A 19,520-nucleotide genomic window follows, 5' to 3' on the forward strand; every position below is an offset into this window, starting at 1 on the left:
GACTCTACTAGGAGTAGACCTGTGGGAGCGGGATTTGGGACTGGGGGCCTTTTGGGAACATCTCATTTAGATTGGTGACTGTATGGTCCCAATTTTAACCTCTCAATTTATAAGACAATTTTATTCAATAGACACATGTAGTGCTCATCCTCAGTGGCCTTGAGCAACAGTCCCTTGGTTCCCATTTTGGCCCCATTAATCCCTTTTGATGCAGCCTTCCTGTAGCACAGGCCTCTGCCTCAAGAGCAGATCTCACCCCAATCCTCACTAACCCTAATGGGCTGCCCTCTTTCTACCCCACCTCCAAGGGTTAGATGAAAAGTCAACATGGCTGTCTCAGTGACCTTTTGGGGATCATGTCCTCGAGAGGATGAATCCCCTGACTCAATCCCCTGAGAACACATCAGACATCACAACCACCACAAACACAGCATAGGTTGTTGTTTGCTTTATCTAGCACACATACATCCCAGGCACTAGACTTGACCACAGGAATAACCAAAGCTCAGGCATGGTCACAAACACATATAGCTTCTGGACACAAGCAGTAATTGAGGTGGAGGGATGTGGTGCCTAAGGGATGACATGCATTCACCCTTTGCCCCACGAAGGACAAATTCCCATTGGGAAAACTGGCCAATGGAAGGAGTGAGAGAAAGAGAAAAAGGAGTGAGGGTGGAACCCTTCCCATGGACACAGAGGTCTGGATTGTACATCTATAGGCAGGGAGCAGAATTTGTAAACAGTGCACAGGGCACTCCCTGTCCCTGTTGCACCGGTGACCTTTCTCAGGTATCCTATTTTCCCAGGTGTCCACAGGGGGTCAGCTCAGTTTTACTAAAAGCACCAGGAGCACCCAGAGTTCAGCACATGCCACAGCATCAGCATACATTGAAGCAGTCTCACGCCCCCATCTCCCAAAGTTACTAACAAAGTGGGAGTGACACCCAGCATCACACAGAGCCCTGGGGCCTGAGAATATCCTTGTACTGCCCTGCATCCAGTGAGGGAAACACAAGCAGCTCAACTAACTCTGTCCTAAAAGATGGGGTGAATGAAGCAGTAGGTGGTGGAGTTCCATGCAGTTCAGCCCTCAGGGTCCCTCAGCATGCCCATTGAACAGGGATCAGATCACTAGTGGCTAAGTTGGATTGGCTGATTCCTTCCCAGCCCTAGTGATGTCCTGGCTCCTTCAGTTGGCTGGTCCTGCCCCAGCTCATGGTTGGTTACTGAAGGATTGGAAGGACCCAGTAGGTTCTAACCCTGAAATATGTGAGTATTGGCAAACTCTCAGTTTCTTCTAAGCATCAGTGGGCATATCTTGAGCTTAGTGGGGAAGGCAGCTCTTTCCTGTGTGTGAATCTAGGCAGGCAAAAACCAGAGTAAGAGTTCTAGCTACTAAACAATACTTCTGTTTAGCTCCAATGGGAACTGTCCAGTGCTGAATCTTCTGGAGAAGCCTTCTCTCAGAGACTTGCCTTAAGCATGGCCAAAGTCGATGGAGAATCCCATTGTGCCTCTGGTTTGTCAATCACAGGGAAGTCAGACAGAGGCTTTTCTACTAGATGGAGATCACTTTAAATGGCTCCTCCATACTTTAGGAAGATAATTTAGGAGAGTTGCAAAAACCAGCTGCTGTTAGAGGAGGGAGAATTATAAGGTACCACCTTTGGTCACAGTCTTCTAATGCACCTGGGGATCTGGACACAAGGTAGGGATGGAGAACAATGAGTCTAAAATAATGTTCATAGAAGGTGGCAACTCTGGACACAGTCCCTCGCCTCAAGGCAAGCAGGGAGCCTGGAGGCCCATCCATTAATGGAGCATGGCAGCTTTGGGCAAAGTCCTCCACTTCACCTGGGAAGCTGTTCACAAGGCAAAATATGAGCCTGGAGGCTCAGCCATTCAGAGAAGGCTGCAGTTCTGGGATCAGTGCCCTGCCATATTTGGGAAGCTGTTCACAAGGCAAACATAGTGGTTGGAGACCCATTCATTCATGGCAAATGACAACTCTAGGCACAGCCCCTTACCACAAAGCAAACATTGATCCTAGAGTCCCACCCATTGACAGAAGGTAGCTCTGGGCAAGATCCTCCACTACATCTGGGGAGCTGTCCACAGTGAGCATGGAGGTCCCTTCATTCACGGAAGGCTGGAGCTCTGGGTGCAGTATCTTGCCATACCTGGGGAGTTGTCTGCAAAGCAAGCATACATAGAGCTTGGAGACCCATTCATTCCAGAAAGGTGTCAGCTCAGTGAACAGTTCCTTACTACCTTGGGAGTTATCCACAAAGCAAGTACAGAGTTTGGAGGTCCTTCCATTCATGGAAAACTGTGGCTCTGTACACAGTCCCCCAAACCCCACCTGGGGAGCAATGAGATGGACTCTGGAGGCCCAACTTTTCATGGAAGGTGGCATCTCTGGAGGCATTTTTAGGAGGGGGTTAAAATATGTCAATCCAATGAGTTGAGCCAAGTCCTGCCCATTTGTTCCAGCCTGGTATTGACTTGCCAGAAAAGTCTTTGATTCCTAACTCCCATGTGCAGCTCATGTTTGAATGAATGAGGAGATGATGCCTAGCATTGAATGGCATGTTGTAAGGATGGCATCCCACAAACACCAACACAGCCCAGAAGACTAGATCTGCTTAGCTCTGAAACCAGTGTTGTGTTTCCAGAAAGAAAATCTGTGGTCTGGAGCCTCAAGCTGGTGAGCCATGAGAACAGAGACCCATTCTTCAGGGGTGAGTGATGTATGCATGTGGCTCAAGATGGAAGGTGAGCGTGCATCCTGTCTCCCAAACCTCTCACTCATATACACTTTCTGTGAGCTTTGTTCCTGTGGCTGTGACATGATTGTTTCTATATCCTAGATTAATTTTGGGAGAAGTCAGAAACATTGCTGTGTGTTTTTCCATTCTCAGGCCTGTTTCCTGACATGGAACTGGGGACAAAAACATGCTGCTGACTCTTCCCAAACACTCACTCTGGACAGGTGTATCTGCAAGTCAACTGAAATAGTCTTCACATAGCCACTGAACGTGTTCCCAGGTCTGTCAGGAAGAGGACAAGAGAAGAAAAGAGGCAAAAAGAAGACCCTGAAATGACCATCCGAGCCTCCTTTGTAGTCAGTCAAGTGGACGCCTCTCCAGACCTCAGGGCAGTGATCTCAGAGTCCTCCGTGGCAAACTTCCCATTGAGTTGTTCGTTGTGGGAGTCAGGAGAGTAAAGGTAAACAGGGACCTCAGTGAGTGAGGTGGCCGTGTAGGAGGTGGAGCGAGTGGAGCAGCGGTCCCTTCGCCGCTGGCCCCACTGAGTCTTACACTGTGCCCATTGTCTCTTCAGTGCTCCTTGCACCTGGAAAAGAAGGGTTGGGATTAGTGTCACTCAGGTGCATCTCTGAGCCCCCTCTCCACCTTGTAAAGCCTTTCTGGGGGAAAGATAGAGGTGAAAGGAAATGATGCCCTGAGCTCTCTGTGCTGGACCACTGCTTCAAGGAGGAGCCAATGTGTGACTCGTGTGTCCACCACCCCATGGGCCCAGAGGCTGGTGGTTTGCTGCTGCCTCACCTTGATCCCTGAGTGGATGAATGGAGTGACTCTGGATTCCCTGAATCTCACAGTTAATGCCAAGAAGCAAGTCTCAAGGCATGAGTTCAAGGGAGGAAATACATTCCACACCTTGGGGAGGTGTGTGTACCTCAGCTCAACCCATGATTTTACTGTTGACTGAGTTGCCTCTGGGATTCAGCATCCCTGGGGACCAGGGAGTCACAGACGGTCAAGTGACACACCAAGTGCTGCAGAGAGGCCAGTGATAGCAGCAGCAATGGCCCATCTGACTTTACCCCCAGGGACAGGAAGCTTCTCAGATGGCCTATTCCCTGACATTTGTTGAACTGCAATCTACCCCCATCCTCTACTATCCCCAATCCTTTCAGTTGATCTTCACATATTTTCCCTGAAGATGCTGAGAAATCTGTAGCCAGGAGGGGCCTGGGGCCCCTGGAGGCAGGGTGGGGAGGCCACAGACAGGAGCCCTGGAAGTCAAGTGGAGAGCTAGCCAGATCTTCCTTTTCCCTCATGTGGTAAGGCTGCTCAGGGAAGCATTCAAGGTCACTGGGCTGCATTTCTGAAGGGAGCTGGGCTTTGGCCCTGAAGGAAGGATTGGACAGGACCTGGAGATTGGACAAGAGGGCAGTGCTGGTGGCAGCCAAGGATTTGTCCTGGCAGTCACTTTGCAGGTTCCTAACCCTGATGACATCACCAGATCCTGGATCTGGACAGCTCCCTCACTTTCTTCGGGGGAGGCCAATGGAGGTATCCATCTAGCCTGGCCTGGCCTGGCCTGGCCTGTTAGACTGACCCCAGGGGAGACCAGCATTCCATCTTCCCTCAGGAACAGAGGGGATACCAGAGGGGATATCCCATGCTCTGAGCATCTCCTGGGCTATGCAGACCACTCTGGGTGTGCTTCTGTTCCCACAGGAGGGAAACTGGAGATGAAGAATCTTGTCTGTCTGGGATATTAGAAAATAATGCTTCCATGGAAAGAAACATGCCCTATAATAACATGGGGATTTGTCCCAAAGAGGAAGTCAGAGCGGGGATTCCCCTGGGTGTGCATTAATCATTACTTTCTCATGTCTTTCATCATGATATATTATAGACACATGGGTGGAGCAGGGGAGAGAGTGTTGGGCTTGGAGTCATTGAGACCTGAGTTCAAATCCTGCCTTAAACACTGAGTAGCAGTGGGACCCTGAGGCAGCCATTTGGTTGTTGTGAGGATCAAATGAGAAAATGTATTGAAAGCATTTTCCTGCCTTCAGTGTCTCATAAAGCCGGCTAAGATGATGATCAGGAGTGCCGGTGTTGGCTCAGGGCCTCCAGTTCTCAGGACCTCCAGCTCAGTTTCTCTATCTTGTGCTGGGGTAGGGGAGCAGGGGTTGTGACACATGTGCCCCAATGACCTAGATTATGGTGTGGAGTCACATGGCTCCTGGCTCACTTGAGTTCCCCAAACTCAGTTGTCACCTCAGTATCTCCACCTGGGCTTCGAATACATTCCTTCCTCCTCTTCTATTTGGCTTTTGAAGCCCCTTCCTCATTTCCAACCTTATTTCACATTTCCCTTCCCATACCTTCTATTCCAGACAGAAAAAGCTGCTTTGTGCCCCTGTTGTCTGTGAGCTGCTTCCCTGGGCCTCAAGTGCCCCCTTCCCCTTGCCTTGACCTTTCAGAACGCTTCTCTTCTTTAGAGGCTTAGATCCTGCCTCTTCCTTCACTGAATCTTCCCTAGTCCCTGCCTCCTCCTCCTCTTCCCCTCCCAGGCACGAGCACAGTCTCTCCTCCAATTACCTTAGATTTACCTATCTGTTCTCATAGTGTCCCCCAGTAGGATGTAATCTCCTTGAGGGCAGGCACCATCTCCTTCTTGCCTCTGTGTCCCATGCCTAGCACAGCGAGGGACACAGAGGAAGTGCTTCATCACTGTTTGCTGAATTAAATTGAATTTTTCAAGACCTCAGGCCGAGAGCCAGTGGATGGCCAGGAAATGCTCACCTCTCCATTGAAGAAGCAGAAAATAGTCGCGACAAGCAAGCCCTACGTACAAAAACAAGAGAAAAGAAGAAAAAAGGTGAGAAGTGGGGCTGTCCGTGACGGCTGGGTCATTGTATCATTTTAAAGTGATGGGGCAGGGGCTGGTTCTGGCATTAACTAGTTGTGCTGCCTTGGCTAAGTCTTGCGACCTCTCCTGCTCTCTGTTACCTCAATTGCAAAATGGGAGAGACCCTCCATTTGGTGCGCCTTCCAGTTCTAACAGTATCTGGATTTTCATTCAGTGGGACATGGATAACTTGGACAGCCCCTGGAAAACCAAGATGATGAACGAGCTGGGCTTGGTCAGCTCCCTGGATGAGAAGGAAGGGAATGGACCCAGGAGCCATGCTGGGAAGGCACAGAGTTCACTGGGCTCAACGTCAGGAAGAAATCCCAAACTTCCTTTCAATAAAAGGTTATGGGTTTCCTTTCAGGGAACGATTCAAGCAAAAGGTGGATAAGCATTTGTGGGGTATATTATGTGTGTGACTGTGAGTGTGTAAGAGTGTGAGACTCAGTGTGTATATGATTATGAGCGTGTGTATGATTGTGTGTGTGAGACTGTGTATGTTTAGGAGTGTGTGTGTGAGTGTATGTGTGAGTGAGTGTGTAAGTGTGTGTCTCTGTGTGTGTGTGTGTGTGCGCATGTGTGTTCCTGCTCAGCCTGGGCTGGCACCAGACCACCTCCCAGATTCTGTGATTGGGACAGATCTCTAACAGGCTGGTTCCAGGCAGGGTTCAAGGCTGCCTTACTGGAATGGTTAAAGGTTTGATGGTTTGCCCATAGTCACAACAGCTTGGAAGGAGGAGTTTTCAGTGTGACAAGTAAGGTGCTTGGCAGACCTTAAAGTGCCTATATGCCCAGTCGGCCTCCTCCCCCTCCCCCCCTCCCCAATTATTGCTCTGGCTTTTAAACACTGGAAATTATTCGGAGCCTAGCGCTCTTTTGTCCGCACTCTTCTGCATTCCGGCTCTCTCCTTTCTTGAATGTTGGAACTTGTTATGGACTGAGTACATGTCTACACACTCCCCCACTGACCGCCCCAGCCGTGATGAAGGCAGGACATGCCAGAGCTTCTCTGGGAAACAGCCAAGCAATTACTGAGCCCTCCCAGGAGGGATTCTGAGACGCCTTGCATTCGTCTGCTTAACAACCCATTAAGTCCCCGCCCCAGCTTCACAGAGCGTTTGCCGCCTAATGAAATGCTGTGGCCTGGAGTGGCTGAGGGTGGCAGCTACACGCTCTCAATGGCTCCCCTGTAGCACACCGGGAGGGCTGGGGACGGCTCCAAGTTCTAGCCCTCCGAGTCTCGATAGACATCCAGGGCACAGCAGAGGTTCCTGGAGCCCCAGGCCCGGGGCGCACACGCATGTCCCTACCTGGTAGTGCATGAGCACATGCATGACGTAATCATACACTTCTCCTGCCAGCTTGCTCTCGGGCCGCCAGGGGATAACGACGAATTGGATGCCCAGCAGGGGCACGAGGATCAGCGTGGCCCGCACGGCCTTCATGTACATGTTGGACTCGGCGCGGTGGGTGTCGCGGAGCTTGGTCACCAGCACTCGCACGATATTGAGGAGAAAGAAGAAATTCACCTGGAAGGTGCGGTCCTGGGATCAGTGGGAGCCAACCGACCCAGTGGGCTCTCTCGTGCTCTCCTGCATCTCCCGCCGCACCCCCTGCGCCTGCCTGGAGCCCCGAGGGTGCAGATCGGACCTCCTGCCCTTCCTACCTCTCACCCAGGGAGGTCAGCCATCAGCGCAGACGAGGGAGAGCGTGGTCTCAAGTCTGGGGGAGGCCAGAGAGAAGGCCCAGAGCCCAGAGATGGAGGCTCTTGTGGGTAGACCAGCCTTGAGGCCAGTGCCATTGGGTCAAAGAGTATGTGGTGGGGAGTAACATGTAAGAGGACTGGAAGGGGGGGGATGGGTTGTGAGGGCTTTGAAGGCCAGACAGAGCATTTTGTATTGTATCCTAGTGTGGGGATGTGTGTGACATGATCAGACCTGGGCTGCAGTGGCTGAATGGCAAATAGACTGGAGAGGGGCACTGGAGGAAGGCAGACCCCCGCCCCCACAGCACGCTATGGCAATAGGTCAGGTTGGAGGTGATGAGAGCCTGCCTGAGGGTGGGGCAGAGCCAAAGGGGAAAGGGAGCTTACTTGAGAGATGTTGCAGAAATGAGATCAACAGGCCTTGAGAACAGCTTTGGATGTGTGTGTGTGGGGGGGGGTGTGGGGGTGGGGGAGGGGTTGAGGAAAACCAGTGGAGAGCCGGTAGTTCCTTCTGTAGTAATTTAGAAGGGAGGGTGCATTTAGGGGAGACAAGCAGTTCCATTTTGGACACTGAGTGTAAGACGTCCCTTGGACACCTCAGTTCAAGATGTGTGAAAGGCAGATGTGACAAGCCTCAGCATAGAGATGGTCATTAAATCCATGGGAGCTGATGAGCTCCCCTAGGGAAGTAGGGCAGAAGGAGGAGACAAGGGGGCTCAGGACAGAGCCCTGAGGGACACCCATGGTTATAGGATGTGATCTGGAGGATGATCCATCCAAGGAGACAGAATGGGAGAGAACCAGGAGAGAGAGAGTATGCCCCCAGATCTAGAAGAGGGAGGGCATTATCATGGAGGAGAGAGTAACCCACTGTGTTCAAGGTTGCAAAGAGGCTGAGGAGAATGGGGCCTGAGAAAAGGCCATTGGATTTGGTACTTAAGGGATCACTAGTCACTTTGGGTGGAAGGATGAGGTCAGAAGCTGGATTGTAAGGGTCTATAAAGAGGGTGGGAGGGGAGCAAGAGGAGGCCCCAGCCAGGCTAGTGGGCCAGCTAACAAGCCCCCAGGGTACACATTCCAAGCAAAGTCCAGCTCTGCTCTTTCTTATCAGCATCTGAGCACAGGAGCATGGGGGAGGCCCCTGGGAGAGTCCCAGGGTAGTCCCAGGCAGATCCCAGGATCTAGGGATGTTTCCAACAGTTGTGATTGGACAAAGTTGTGGTCAGCAAATAGCCTTTGATGCCCTAACATCTTTCTAGTCAAGTGCTTATCTTCCATCTGAAGAACCCTTTCCTCCCCCATTGGGCACAGACCCTAGATTCCTTACTGAGTCTCAGCTGGCCACCGGCTAACCCTGGAGAAAACCTGTCCTCACTGTCCTGCCCCCCACTGTCACCCTGACATTCTGTGGTCCTGTTAAGGTCATCTAAGACCAGGGGGATTTCAGAGGGAGATTTGTCCAGTTTGATGACACAGAGGAAGGGCATCCTCAGTGCAGGTTGGGTGAGAATGAATGGAGCCAGGGAGTCAACCAGCAGCTACAAGAGAGAGCTGTCCATCCCCGGGGGGATGCTGTCCTACCAGGAGCCTGATGGACCATGCCTCAGGCTCTGTGTGGTGTCCCAGCGCAGAGGGTGGCCGTCCCTCTGGAAGCACCTTGGAGGTGGGGGGCTGGTCTGGGAGCACTGTCAGACCCACTGAGAGCCTCGGCATCTCCTCCCATGCTAGCCTCAGATGGGGACAAAAAAGTCAAATTGGAGCCAGGTAGACCAGAGCTCAGATCTGGCCTCAGCTGTGGAATGATGATGATGCATTTCTACAGTGCTTTGAGATTTGCAAAGCACTTTGTGAATTTTATCTCATCAGATGCTCATAACAACCCGGGGGAGGGGGGGAGGTGCTATTATTATACCCATTTCACAGAGTTAAGACAGGGTCACCCAACTAGAAAATATCTGAGGCTGAATTTGAACTCAGATCTACCTGACTCTGGGCCTGGTGCCCTGTTCACTGCTCCTGCTCCCCACCCCCACCCCCACCCCCGCCATACACAAAAACCCTTACTGGCTGTGTGACCTTGGGTAAGTCCCTTCCCCTCCTCTCACTTCAGTTTCTTTTTCTGTAAAAGGGCAGCTCCTACCTCACACACAAAGGCTGGTGGACTGACCACTTGCTGGGAATGCTCAGGAGGGTTAAGGAAGCCTCTGGTGCATGGACTGAGCTTGCCTGAGGGTCTGGCTGGGATGCTTTCCTGCCCCATCTCCCCTTTGCTGCAAGGGGCTCCCAGGACTTGATCTGTTCTGGAGCTATGGACAAAGTAGACTCTGGCCTAGGATCTTATTGATCAGCCAGGCTGGAGCTGACCACCCTCTGAAGGACTCATGGCCTCAGACCTGCTCCCTGGCCCCTCATTCCCATCTTTCCCTGCAGGCTCCTGCTCCAGAGAGGCTCATCAAGGGAGAGGGGGAAAGGCTATCTCCATAGCTCCACTATGTGCCAGGTGTTTTACAGATGTTATCTCATTTGAACCATCTGACCCAGGCTTAGGTTCCCTCCAGGGAATCTCTGGTGTCTCCCCTTCTTCGGGCTGAACAACAGGATTGGGCCCTTGGGGCTCACAGTTTCCCATGGGGAGGGGTGGAAGGACCAGACTGTCAGTCATCTCTGCAAAACTCACTGCTCCTCAGAGCTGGGCTTCACCACTAGTTCTTTGCAGACCCTTCTCTACTGAGGTCTGTGTGTGCCACTAGGACCTAACCAGGCCAGCCCCCCTTCATGGTCCAGGCAAAGTCTTGATGCTCCTAGGGGACATGCCTGGGGAAGAGAAGCCTTGGGCTGGTTGTATTGACTGGAAGGGACTCAGTGTTATACTAATTAGCCCCGCTAATAAACATAGCCAAGCTGGGCTCACCAGCAGTGCTGCCATGATGGGCGCATGTATGATGTACAGCAGGTGGGTGTCCACACTCATCCAGCAGCTGCCAAGGAAGCACAAAGTCAGTCCAGGTGTCTGGGATAGGAGGAGGCCATGGTGAACAGGGGTCAAGGTCAATAGGACTCTTACTTGTCATTGAAGAACTTGGTTCGGGAGACAGCATGAATGCAGGCTGGGATCAGTGGGAAACCTGGAAAAGAAGGGGACCCAAGGTAGCAGCAACTGTTTGCTAATCACCTGCCAGAAAGAAGGCCCTTCTGCACACATGGGGATTCAAGCACACTTTCTACACTGTGGGCCGTCATCCTTCATGGACATGTGGTGGAAGAGTTCCTTTCCAAATAATATCTCTTCCCTCCAATAGAATATAAGTCCATGGGAAGCAGCCATTAGAAGCCTCAGCTCCTACGCAGGATCTACGTAGGATCTTAGCTTTAGGGTCAGTCAATGCATACCTATTCTGTATGAGGCAAGGCCTAACCACTGGACATAAGACAAATGGGAACAGAGAGTTTCTGTTCGAACAGAGACAACATTGGCAGAGTGGAGTAGTGGACAGAATGCTGGACTTTGAGTCAGGAAGACTTTTGTTTGAATTTGGCCACAAACCCTTCCTAGCTGTATGACTCTGGGAAGTCACCTCAGCTTGGTTGGCCCCAATTTTCTCATCTGTAAAATGGGACTAATATGATTAGTTATGTATGTATTGATAATCATTTAATATCATTTTTGGACTTGAATAAGGGCCAAAACCTAAACTAATCAATCAGACTGCTTTGGTTTGCTCTAAAAATGCCCTTTCTTGTGTCAGCAACTTCAAAGATCCGTTTAGGACAGGGCATCTGCAACCAGAGCAGTGGGATTCTCCTTATCTTGTTTCACAGAGACATATGCTATATGGGAGAACCCAGATATCCTGGAATCATAAATTCCAGCCAACTCTACTTTGTCAATTGTCTCGCCTCACTGTGATTACAACTTATTCAACTAAGAAAATTCCTTTCTCCTGGTAGAGTTAAAAACACTTGGAGACCATAAGTGTGAGGGACACAGTTATGCTGGGGTTGTCCTCAGACAGACTGAAACCTGGTCATCCTCCTAGCAGACAGTCAGAACTTTAGGACCTCCCAGATAAGGAAATACCTGTTATGGTGTGTTGGTGCCTTCTCTGAAACTTATGGTCTTAGAGAGCTTTCTGGGGCAGCCAGAGGGTAGTTGACTTGTTCAGGGTCTCATAGTCAGCAAGTATCAGAAACAAGACAGGGCCAGGACTTCCTGGCTTTAGGGGAACAGTGCTCTGTCCACTTCCTGCTCCTTCTGCTCCATCCCTCTCTTCTTCTCTCTCTGAATCTCCATTTCTCTCTTCTGTCTTTTACTTCCTCCTCCATTTCCCTTCCTCCTTTTCTCTCTATGTCTGTCTGTCTGTCATTCTCTTTCTTTCTCCTTCCAAAATTAAAACAAGGTGATTTTGCGGGGGAGGGCATGAGCATCTGGAGGGATTCTGAAAGGTGGGACTTCAGCTGAGGTCTGAAGGAGAGAGCTAAGAAGTGCCTTCCACCAACATGGGGCCATCTACTTCTACATCTACTTCTACAGCGCCTTGTTCGCTAGACTTGTGGAGGGAAAGTCACATGGGGAGTGGCAGGCAGAGCTGGGATTTGAACCCAGGAACTTGGACTCCAAATCCAGATTTTGTTTCCAGTCCCATGCTGCTTCTCATTAGCTGAGGATAGTAGGTAAGACATATTTTCCACGGTGGAATTTGGATATTGTCTCAAGAGAGGGGGTACATTTTCTGTGTGCTGCTTTGGATGTGTGCTCTTCTTGTAAGCATCAGCCCCCTACTTGAAGTCCCTGCTGTACTCTGTGTGCTTGTCCAGGCCTCAGGAGGCTGCTCTATCAGAAGACCCAGGGGAGGTGGCCATACATACCCCAGCCTAGAAGGTAGTACCAGTGCAGTCTGTGCTCCTCGGCAAACACGGCCACAACGATGAGAGTGTGCAGGTAGATCCCCTCACACAGCATCCAGAAGTAATTGCAGCCCATCATATATTGGTGGAAGAACTGTAAGACCTTGCAGCTCACCTACAGGGGCAAGAGAAGGAGAATATTCAGCTGGAGAGCCCATGAAGACACCCAGCCCCTTGGAACCCATCCTCACCCACTGAAGATTGATCCTTCAGCCTCTTCTTCTTCCAGCATCCCTGATGTTCCATGCAAGTGGAACACTTGCCAAGGGCCTGGAATGTGAAACATGTCTACGAGAAGCCCAGATGTCAGAACTGGGTAATTGACCCTGTCCACTGCATAGAGGGGCCACAGACTCCCTACAGACTGTATGAGCTACAGGACACTCTTACTGCCTATTTGGGTTCGTGACAAAGGTGCCTTCTTTCCCAGATTCTTGTTCATTTGAATGGTGTTCCTGCAGTAGAGTGAGATGCCAGAGGCTTTGGGGGCTTTGGCTACTCTGCCCTACCTTCACTGATACCTCTGTGGGCACTTTTCTTAGGAGTGTTATGATTTTGACATTGGTGTTTGAAAGGTAGGAGGTCTCCATGGCCTCTACTCATGCCCTGGCTTGGAGTTCATCAGAGGGTTCTGATCTATCCTGCCTCCACCTCCACCCCCTGGCTCTTTGCAGTCAATCATTCGTTGACTTGGAGGCCTCTGTGCAACATGAATAGGCTTGACATTTAAGTGCTAAGGCTATACCAGTCAGCACAAGCCCTAGAAGGGTCTGTCATCCTGGACAGGTTCCAAGGATAGACCCCCCCTATTGTGTGAATCTATTTTCCAGGACCAGCCTAGTCAAAACAGAAATCTTTACCACCAGCATACTGGCCACTTTGGGATGAATTCTTTGGTCCTGACAGCCCATGAGGCAGAATGCAAAAGGGTCTTCTGTCCTGTTAGGCCCTGTCTGCTTCTTCAGCCACAGCGCTCATGTGGTAGAAAGTGGGCACACTAACAACCACACAATCTTTAGATCATCTCTAACCCTGAACTAAGCTGTTGGTGACTTAAATGTGAGATTCTTGTCCAACAACCATCAAGTACACTTGTTGCCAGGGGAAATGAATGGCATTCATCTTGACATTCTCAGGGGAAGGATGGCTCATAGGATTTTCTCAGAGGCAAAGAAAGGAGTTGGCAGAATTGACTTCATTGGATCTAAAAGATGACAAGAGACAGCATTGTATGGGGCCCTGCATCATCTATTGCAAGACTCATCATTAGTACTGTAGAAAGACCATCTTGAAGGCAATCATCTATGATGTGTCAGTGCCTGCTACAAAGGAGGGGAAGCAAGTAGGGAAAAATCTATGAAGAATTAGATAAGCACATATTTTAATACTCTAATGTCAATACAAAGGTGAGCACTAGAAAGGATGGGTAGAAAATATTTTGGAAAAGGTGGTCTAGGACAAAAAATGAGAAAAATTAAAGACTTGTAGACTATATATGGACAGTTCAGTCATTTCTCAGTTGTGTCTGACTCTCTGTAACCCCATTTGGAGTTGTTTCTTTGGCAAAGATACTGAAGAGGTTGCCATTTCCTTCTCCAGCTCATTTTACAGATGAGGAAACTGAGGCAGACAAGGTAAAGTGATTTGCCCAGAGTCACACAGCTAGAAAGTGTCTGAGCCTGGATTCGAACTCAGGAAGATAAGTCTTCCTGATTCCAGACCCAACGCTCTATGCCTTATGGTGCCCCCTAGCTGTCCTGGACACTTCATACCCACATATTGCCACTGAACTGGGGTAAAACCTAAAGCCCCCTGTTTTCTCCATATGTCAGTCATTGTCATTGTGGTCATCATTGTTGTTGGCATGTTGGTTATTGCTGTCATCACCGCCATCGTCGTCGTCATCATCACCATTTTCACCATCATCATCTTCATCATTGTCATCGTCATCGTCATCATCATCACCATTTTCACCATCATCTTCATCATTGTCGTTGTCACCATCCTCATCATCCTCATCGTCATCGTCATCATCATCACCGCCATCAGCATTATTACTGTCATCATCGCTGTTGTCAACATTACTGTCATTGTCAATATCATTGTCACTGTTGTCATCATTGTTGTCATCACCATCACCATCATCATCATTGTAATCATCATCATCATCGTCGTCGTCATCATCACCATTTTCACCATCATCTTCATCATCATCGTCATCATCATCATCGTCATCATCACCATTTTCACCATCATTATCTTCATCATTGTCATTGTCATCGTCATCATCATCATCACCATTTTCACCATCATCTTCATCATTGTCGTCATCGTCACCATCCTCATCCTCATCGTCATCATCATCATCATCACTGCCATCAGCATTATTGCTGTCATCATCGCTGTTGGCATGTTGGTTATTGCTGTCATCACTGCCATTGTCGTCGTCATCATCACCATTTTCACCATCACCTTCATCATTGTCGTCGTCGTCACCATCCTCATCATCATCGTCATCGTCATCACCGCCATCAGCATTATTACTGTCATCATCACTGTTGTCAGCATTACCGTCATTGTCAATATCATTGTCACTGTTGTCATCATTGTTGTCATTGTTGTCATCACCATTATCATCATCATCATCGTAATCATCATCATCGTTGTTGTCATCATCATCATCTTCATCATCATTCAAGTTTCAAGATGCCAACTGCCCAAGTAAAGCCTGGTGGAGGTGAAGCCAGACTGCCAATCACCTGGAGAAGATCTGAGGTCTGTAGTGACCTGGAAACTCAGTAAGAATGGAACCCTGGGAAAGCAAAAGTCGTGTTGGGTGAGGGCTGCAGAGGGTCTTAACACTTGGAAGGAAACAACCCCATTGTCTTTCATCCCTGAGTGTTGGTTTCAGTTCTGGAGATACCAATTTAGCAAGAATATTGCTAAGCTGCTGAGCACCCAGGCAAGAGCAGCACCTGGAATGGTGCACAGGGTTCTCAAGTTCACACTACACAAAATACTGGTTGGAGGAAATAGAGAGGCTTCACTGTAGTCACGTTATGGAAGAGAGCTTTGGAACGGACCGAGGGCTAACATTATTTGGCCTCAGTGGGGAGAAACAGAAGCAATGGGCAGGACTGGTAAAGAGGTTAGCTAAGGTGACATTTGGGAAGACTTCCCAAGAATTAGTCTGCTCAAAATGATACGAAAAGAAGAAAATTATGGCTAAGAATAGAACTTTTGGAACAGAAGATGTGATTGACTTCTGGTGATTATTGAATGACTGTCCTAAGATACGCACTTATTTTCAGCATTTCCTAGAAAATTCAGAAATAAGACAGAAGAAACACGAAAGACACTCATTAAAAACCAAAACATAACATTGTGCTCCTCCTGAGTGATAAGACCAAATGGAGCATCCCCGAGGGTAATTAAATAATGACATTGTAAAAATAAATGAGTTAAGGAACAAATCAGAGAAACAACAATTTATTATTATCTGAAAGAGAATGAGAACAAGGAGACAACAGAACAGAATCTGTGGAATGCAGTCAAAGCAATTCTTGGAGGAAATGATGTATTTCTGATTACACATGAACAAATGGGGGAGGGGGAGAACATAATCAATTTAATAGACAATTTAATAGATGAATTAATGAACTTGTTCCCTTCCAGATGACTGTGCCCTAGGACTTGCTCTCCTGATAACTGAGTGAGTCCCTGCCTGAGATCGCCATTTCCTGACGAGCCTTAGTTTTGCTACTTACTTCACTCCCAGCTTACTGTGCTGTGCAGACTCCCCTGCTGTTTGCCTACATACCTTGAATCCTTGCACTGGTGCCCTTTACTTTTCCCCTACTCCCTTATAGCTCTCCTTTTTGTTTTGTCTTTCCATATGTAACCTCCGTGACAGCAGAGGATGTCTTGTATTCTCAGCTCTTGGCACAATGCCTAGCACACAGTAAGCACTAAATAAAAGTACAAATCTTCCCTTCCCTTCCCTTCCCTTCCCTTCCCTTCCCTTCCCTTCCCTTCCCTTCCCTTCCCTCCCCTCCCCTCCCCTCCCTTCCCCTCCCCTCCCCTCTCCTCCCCTCCCCTTCCCTTCCCTTCCCTCCCCTTCCCTTCCCTTCCCTTCCCTTCCCTCCCCTCCCCTCCTCTCCCCTTCCCTCCCCTCCCCTCCCCTCCCCTCCCCTTCCCTTCCCTTCCCTTCCCTTCCCTTCCCTTCCCTTCCCTTCCCTCCCCTTCCCTCCCCTCTCCTCCCCTCCCCTTCCCTTCCTTTCCCTCCCCTTCCCTTCCCTTCCCTTCCCTTCCCTTCCCTTCCCTTCCCTTCCCTTCCCTTCCCTTCCCTTCCCTTCCCTTCCCTTCCCTCCCCTCCCCTCCCCTCCCCTCCCCTTCCCTTCCCTTCCCTTCCCTTCCCTTCCCTTCCCTTCCCTTCCCTTCCCTCCCCTCCCCTTCCCTTCCCTTCCCTTCCTTCCCTTCCCTTTCCTTCCTCTCTCATCAATAACACCAAAATATGTACAAAAGTAAAAATTTTGAGAAATCAAAGGAGGGATAAAAAATTGATAAGAAAAACTATTGAAGTGATAAACAAGATAAATAGCTCTTTGTTTTTAAAGACTTACAAAATATGCAAATTTTTAGCTAATTAGGTAAATAGAAGAGGAAAAACTAAATGATCATTTTCTCAATAATGAAAAAGCAATCCTCACAGCAAATAAAGAGGAAATAGAGAAAATCATTAGACATGATTATGACAATTATATTAAACCATGATACATTTGAAAACCTAAATGAAATACATAATAACTTTGGGAAAAACCCAGAATTTTTCTCCTATTTCCCCCCAAATCCATCCTCATTTCTGTTTGTGGCACCTCCATCCTTCCTACAAACCAGATCTCAGCTCTGACTCTTCTCTCTCCCTCAACCCCTTTACCTTCCCAGTTGCCAAGTCTTATGGATTCTGCGTCCAGCACGTTGCTCATACCCACCCCCTTCTCTCCATTCATCTCACTTTTCTCATAGTGTATATACTGATTGGACCATTTTGGCAGCCTTCTAGGTCACCTTCAGTGTGTCCAGTTCTCCCTTCACACAGATGCCAAGCTGATAGGACTTAAAACGGAGACCTGACTGCTCCAAATTCTTCAGTGGCTCTTCTTGTCCTTGGATGATCTATAAATACTCTCCATAGTCTCATTCCCAACTGCCCTTCTAGTGTCATTTCAAACAGCTACCCTTCCCACACTGTTTAAGTCCAACTGGTCTGCTAGTTCATGGTCCTCCTTCATGCCTGGAGAGCCTCCCTGCCTCACCTCTCACTCACTGAACTGGCCCAGTCCAGGGACCAGCTCTGCATAAAGCCTTCCTTTCTCCTGTTAGTAGCATTCTTGTGCTCATGTAAATACTTTGTATTACTTGGTGTGTACTTTGTATGTACCTTAAATACACTAGGTGCTATTAAACTAATAATGTTTGTTAAATGAAATAAAAAAGTACAAAACCTCAAATTAACAAAAAGAATGAAAAGAATCTAAACCATCCCATCTCAGAAAAAGAAATCAAAGAAGTTCTGAATGAATTCCCAAATACAAGCAATCTCCTGGTCCAGATGCATTTACAAGTCAATTCAATTAAACACTTAAAGAGTAACAAATCCCTATGTCATATAAGCTTCTCACAGAAACAGAGAAAGAATCACTTTCTCAGATTCCTTTTCTGAGACAAATATGATCCTGATGCACAAACTTGGTAGTGAGAGAACAGAGAAAGAAATCTTCAGACTAATGTTACTGATGAATATTGATACTAAAGTAGCACAGAAGTCATTAGCAAAAGGATATGGCTACATGTTAAAAATACTTATTATAAACACATTGCATTGGTAATTTAAGAATGCCCAATACTGATCATGAAACAGTAGAAAGAGTGCTTCATGAGAACATTCTTGATGAGAGAACATAATTTCAAATCTAAGATTACTACTTGTAGAACCTTGAGAAAGTCAGTTAACTTCGCTGGGCCTCAGTTTCCTTATTTGTAAAATTCAGAGTTTATATTAGATAACTTCTAATGTCCCCTCCCAGTTATATGTGTTTGAAATGCTCAAGAAAGCAGCACAGTATTTAATTCTATTACTGACAAGAACAAAAATCATACAACTATATCAATAGATAAAAAGGTTGACAATAGTCAATACTCGTTTATTTCAAATGCAGTCCACCCTCCACTCAGCTGCCACAGTGGTCTTTCTAAAGCACGGATCTGAGCACGTCACTACATTTCTCAAAAACCTCACGGAGCTCCCTAGTACTATCAGAACCCAGTAGAGATTCTCCTGTCTGGCTTGGAAAACCCTCCAAGCTGGCTTCTTTCCTCCTTTCTTGTATGTTACTGTCCTGCCCATGTTGCAGGTGATATTCTGTCTCCCAATTGCCTGCTTTTTCTCCGGCTGTCCTTCACGGCTGGAATCCTTTCCTTTTTTGCTTCTGCCTTTAGATTCCCTGAATTACTTCAGGACTAGGTCAAATCCTGTTTTCTTCAGGAAGCCTTTTTTACTCCGTTCCCTGGGAGATGACATGCCATTCACTCCCATAGTTGTCTTCCCCATCATAATGTGGGCTTTAGTGTTTCCACGAAGGAATTTCTTCCTGCCATTTCTTGGGAAATTTATATGTTTTTCTAACTCCTAAATCCCACTGGAAAAATATGTCAGGAAATTGGATAACTCTCCTGTGAGAATTGAAGGTTAACCAAAAACATTGCTGGTTTGAAGGAATCCACTGACGTGAAGTCAAAAGAAAAAGCAGGAAATGGTGATATACAGAAGATTCGTAAAATCCAGCATTCACATCTCCTAGCAAGGTGAACAGTGCTGCGCAGAATCTTGTTCAAAGGCTAACTTCAGGACTTATTTTGCTTCGAAAATGCGTTATTTCTTGGAACGCTTTCGTAGGATTGGTATAAAGTATGCTGTGTATATGTGTACTTAATATTGATTTTGTTGGCAAGAACAGAAAAGGGCTGCAAACCACTTAGTCTACCCAGCGATCATTGCCGGCATTCTCTATCATTTGACTATTGTTAGAAGGTACAATTCTTTGTAAATATGACTAAACTTAATATTTCTTATTAAACACTGTTTAGATATCCGTAACAGTGAGTAAAGAATGTGAAGAATGGTGGAAAACAAAGGAAGTCAGTCAGCTCGTTGCCTGGTACGTTTTAAATCTTTGTC

The 19,520-nt window shown here is 48.0% G+C and overlaps 1 protein-coding gene across 1 annotated transcript in view; it reads right to left on the bottom strand.

Moving 5' to 3' along the window:
* Nucleotides 1–433: 433 nt before the first annotated feature.
* CALCR (calcitonin receptor) overlaps nucleotides 434–19,520 on the bottom strand; it is a 137,077-nt gene continuing 117,990 nt past the window's right edge. Inside the window, exons 9-14 of the mRNA XM_072599304.1 lie at nucleotides 12,245–12,398; nucleotides 10,443–10,503; nucleotides 10,290–10,356; nucleotides 6,984–7,202; nucleotides 5,565–5,606; nucleotides 434–3,357 (exon numbers count right to left, since the gene is read on the bottom strand). Coding sequence (XP_072455405.1) covers nucleotides 3,133–3,357; nucleotides 5,565–5,606; nucleotides 6,984–7,202; nucleotides 10,290–10,356; nucleotides 10,443–10,503; nucleotides 12,245–12,398 — 768 coding nt within the window. The 3' untranslated portion in view covers nucleotides 434–3,132. The remainder of the gene's footprint in view (nucleotides 3,358–5,564; nucleotides 5,607–6,983; nucleotides 7,203–10,289; nucleotides 10,357–10,442; nucleotides 10,504–12,244; nucleotides 12,399–19,520) is intronic.

This window comes from Notamacropus eugenii, chromosome 3 (assembly GCF_028372415.1).
Source record: "Notamacropus eugenii isolate mMacEug1 chromosome 3, mMacEug1.pri_v2, whole genome shotgun sequence".
Classification (NCBI taxonomy): domain Eukaryota; kingdom Metazoa; phylum Chordata; class Mammalia; order Diprotodontia; family Macropodidae; genus Notamacropus; species Notamacropus eugenii.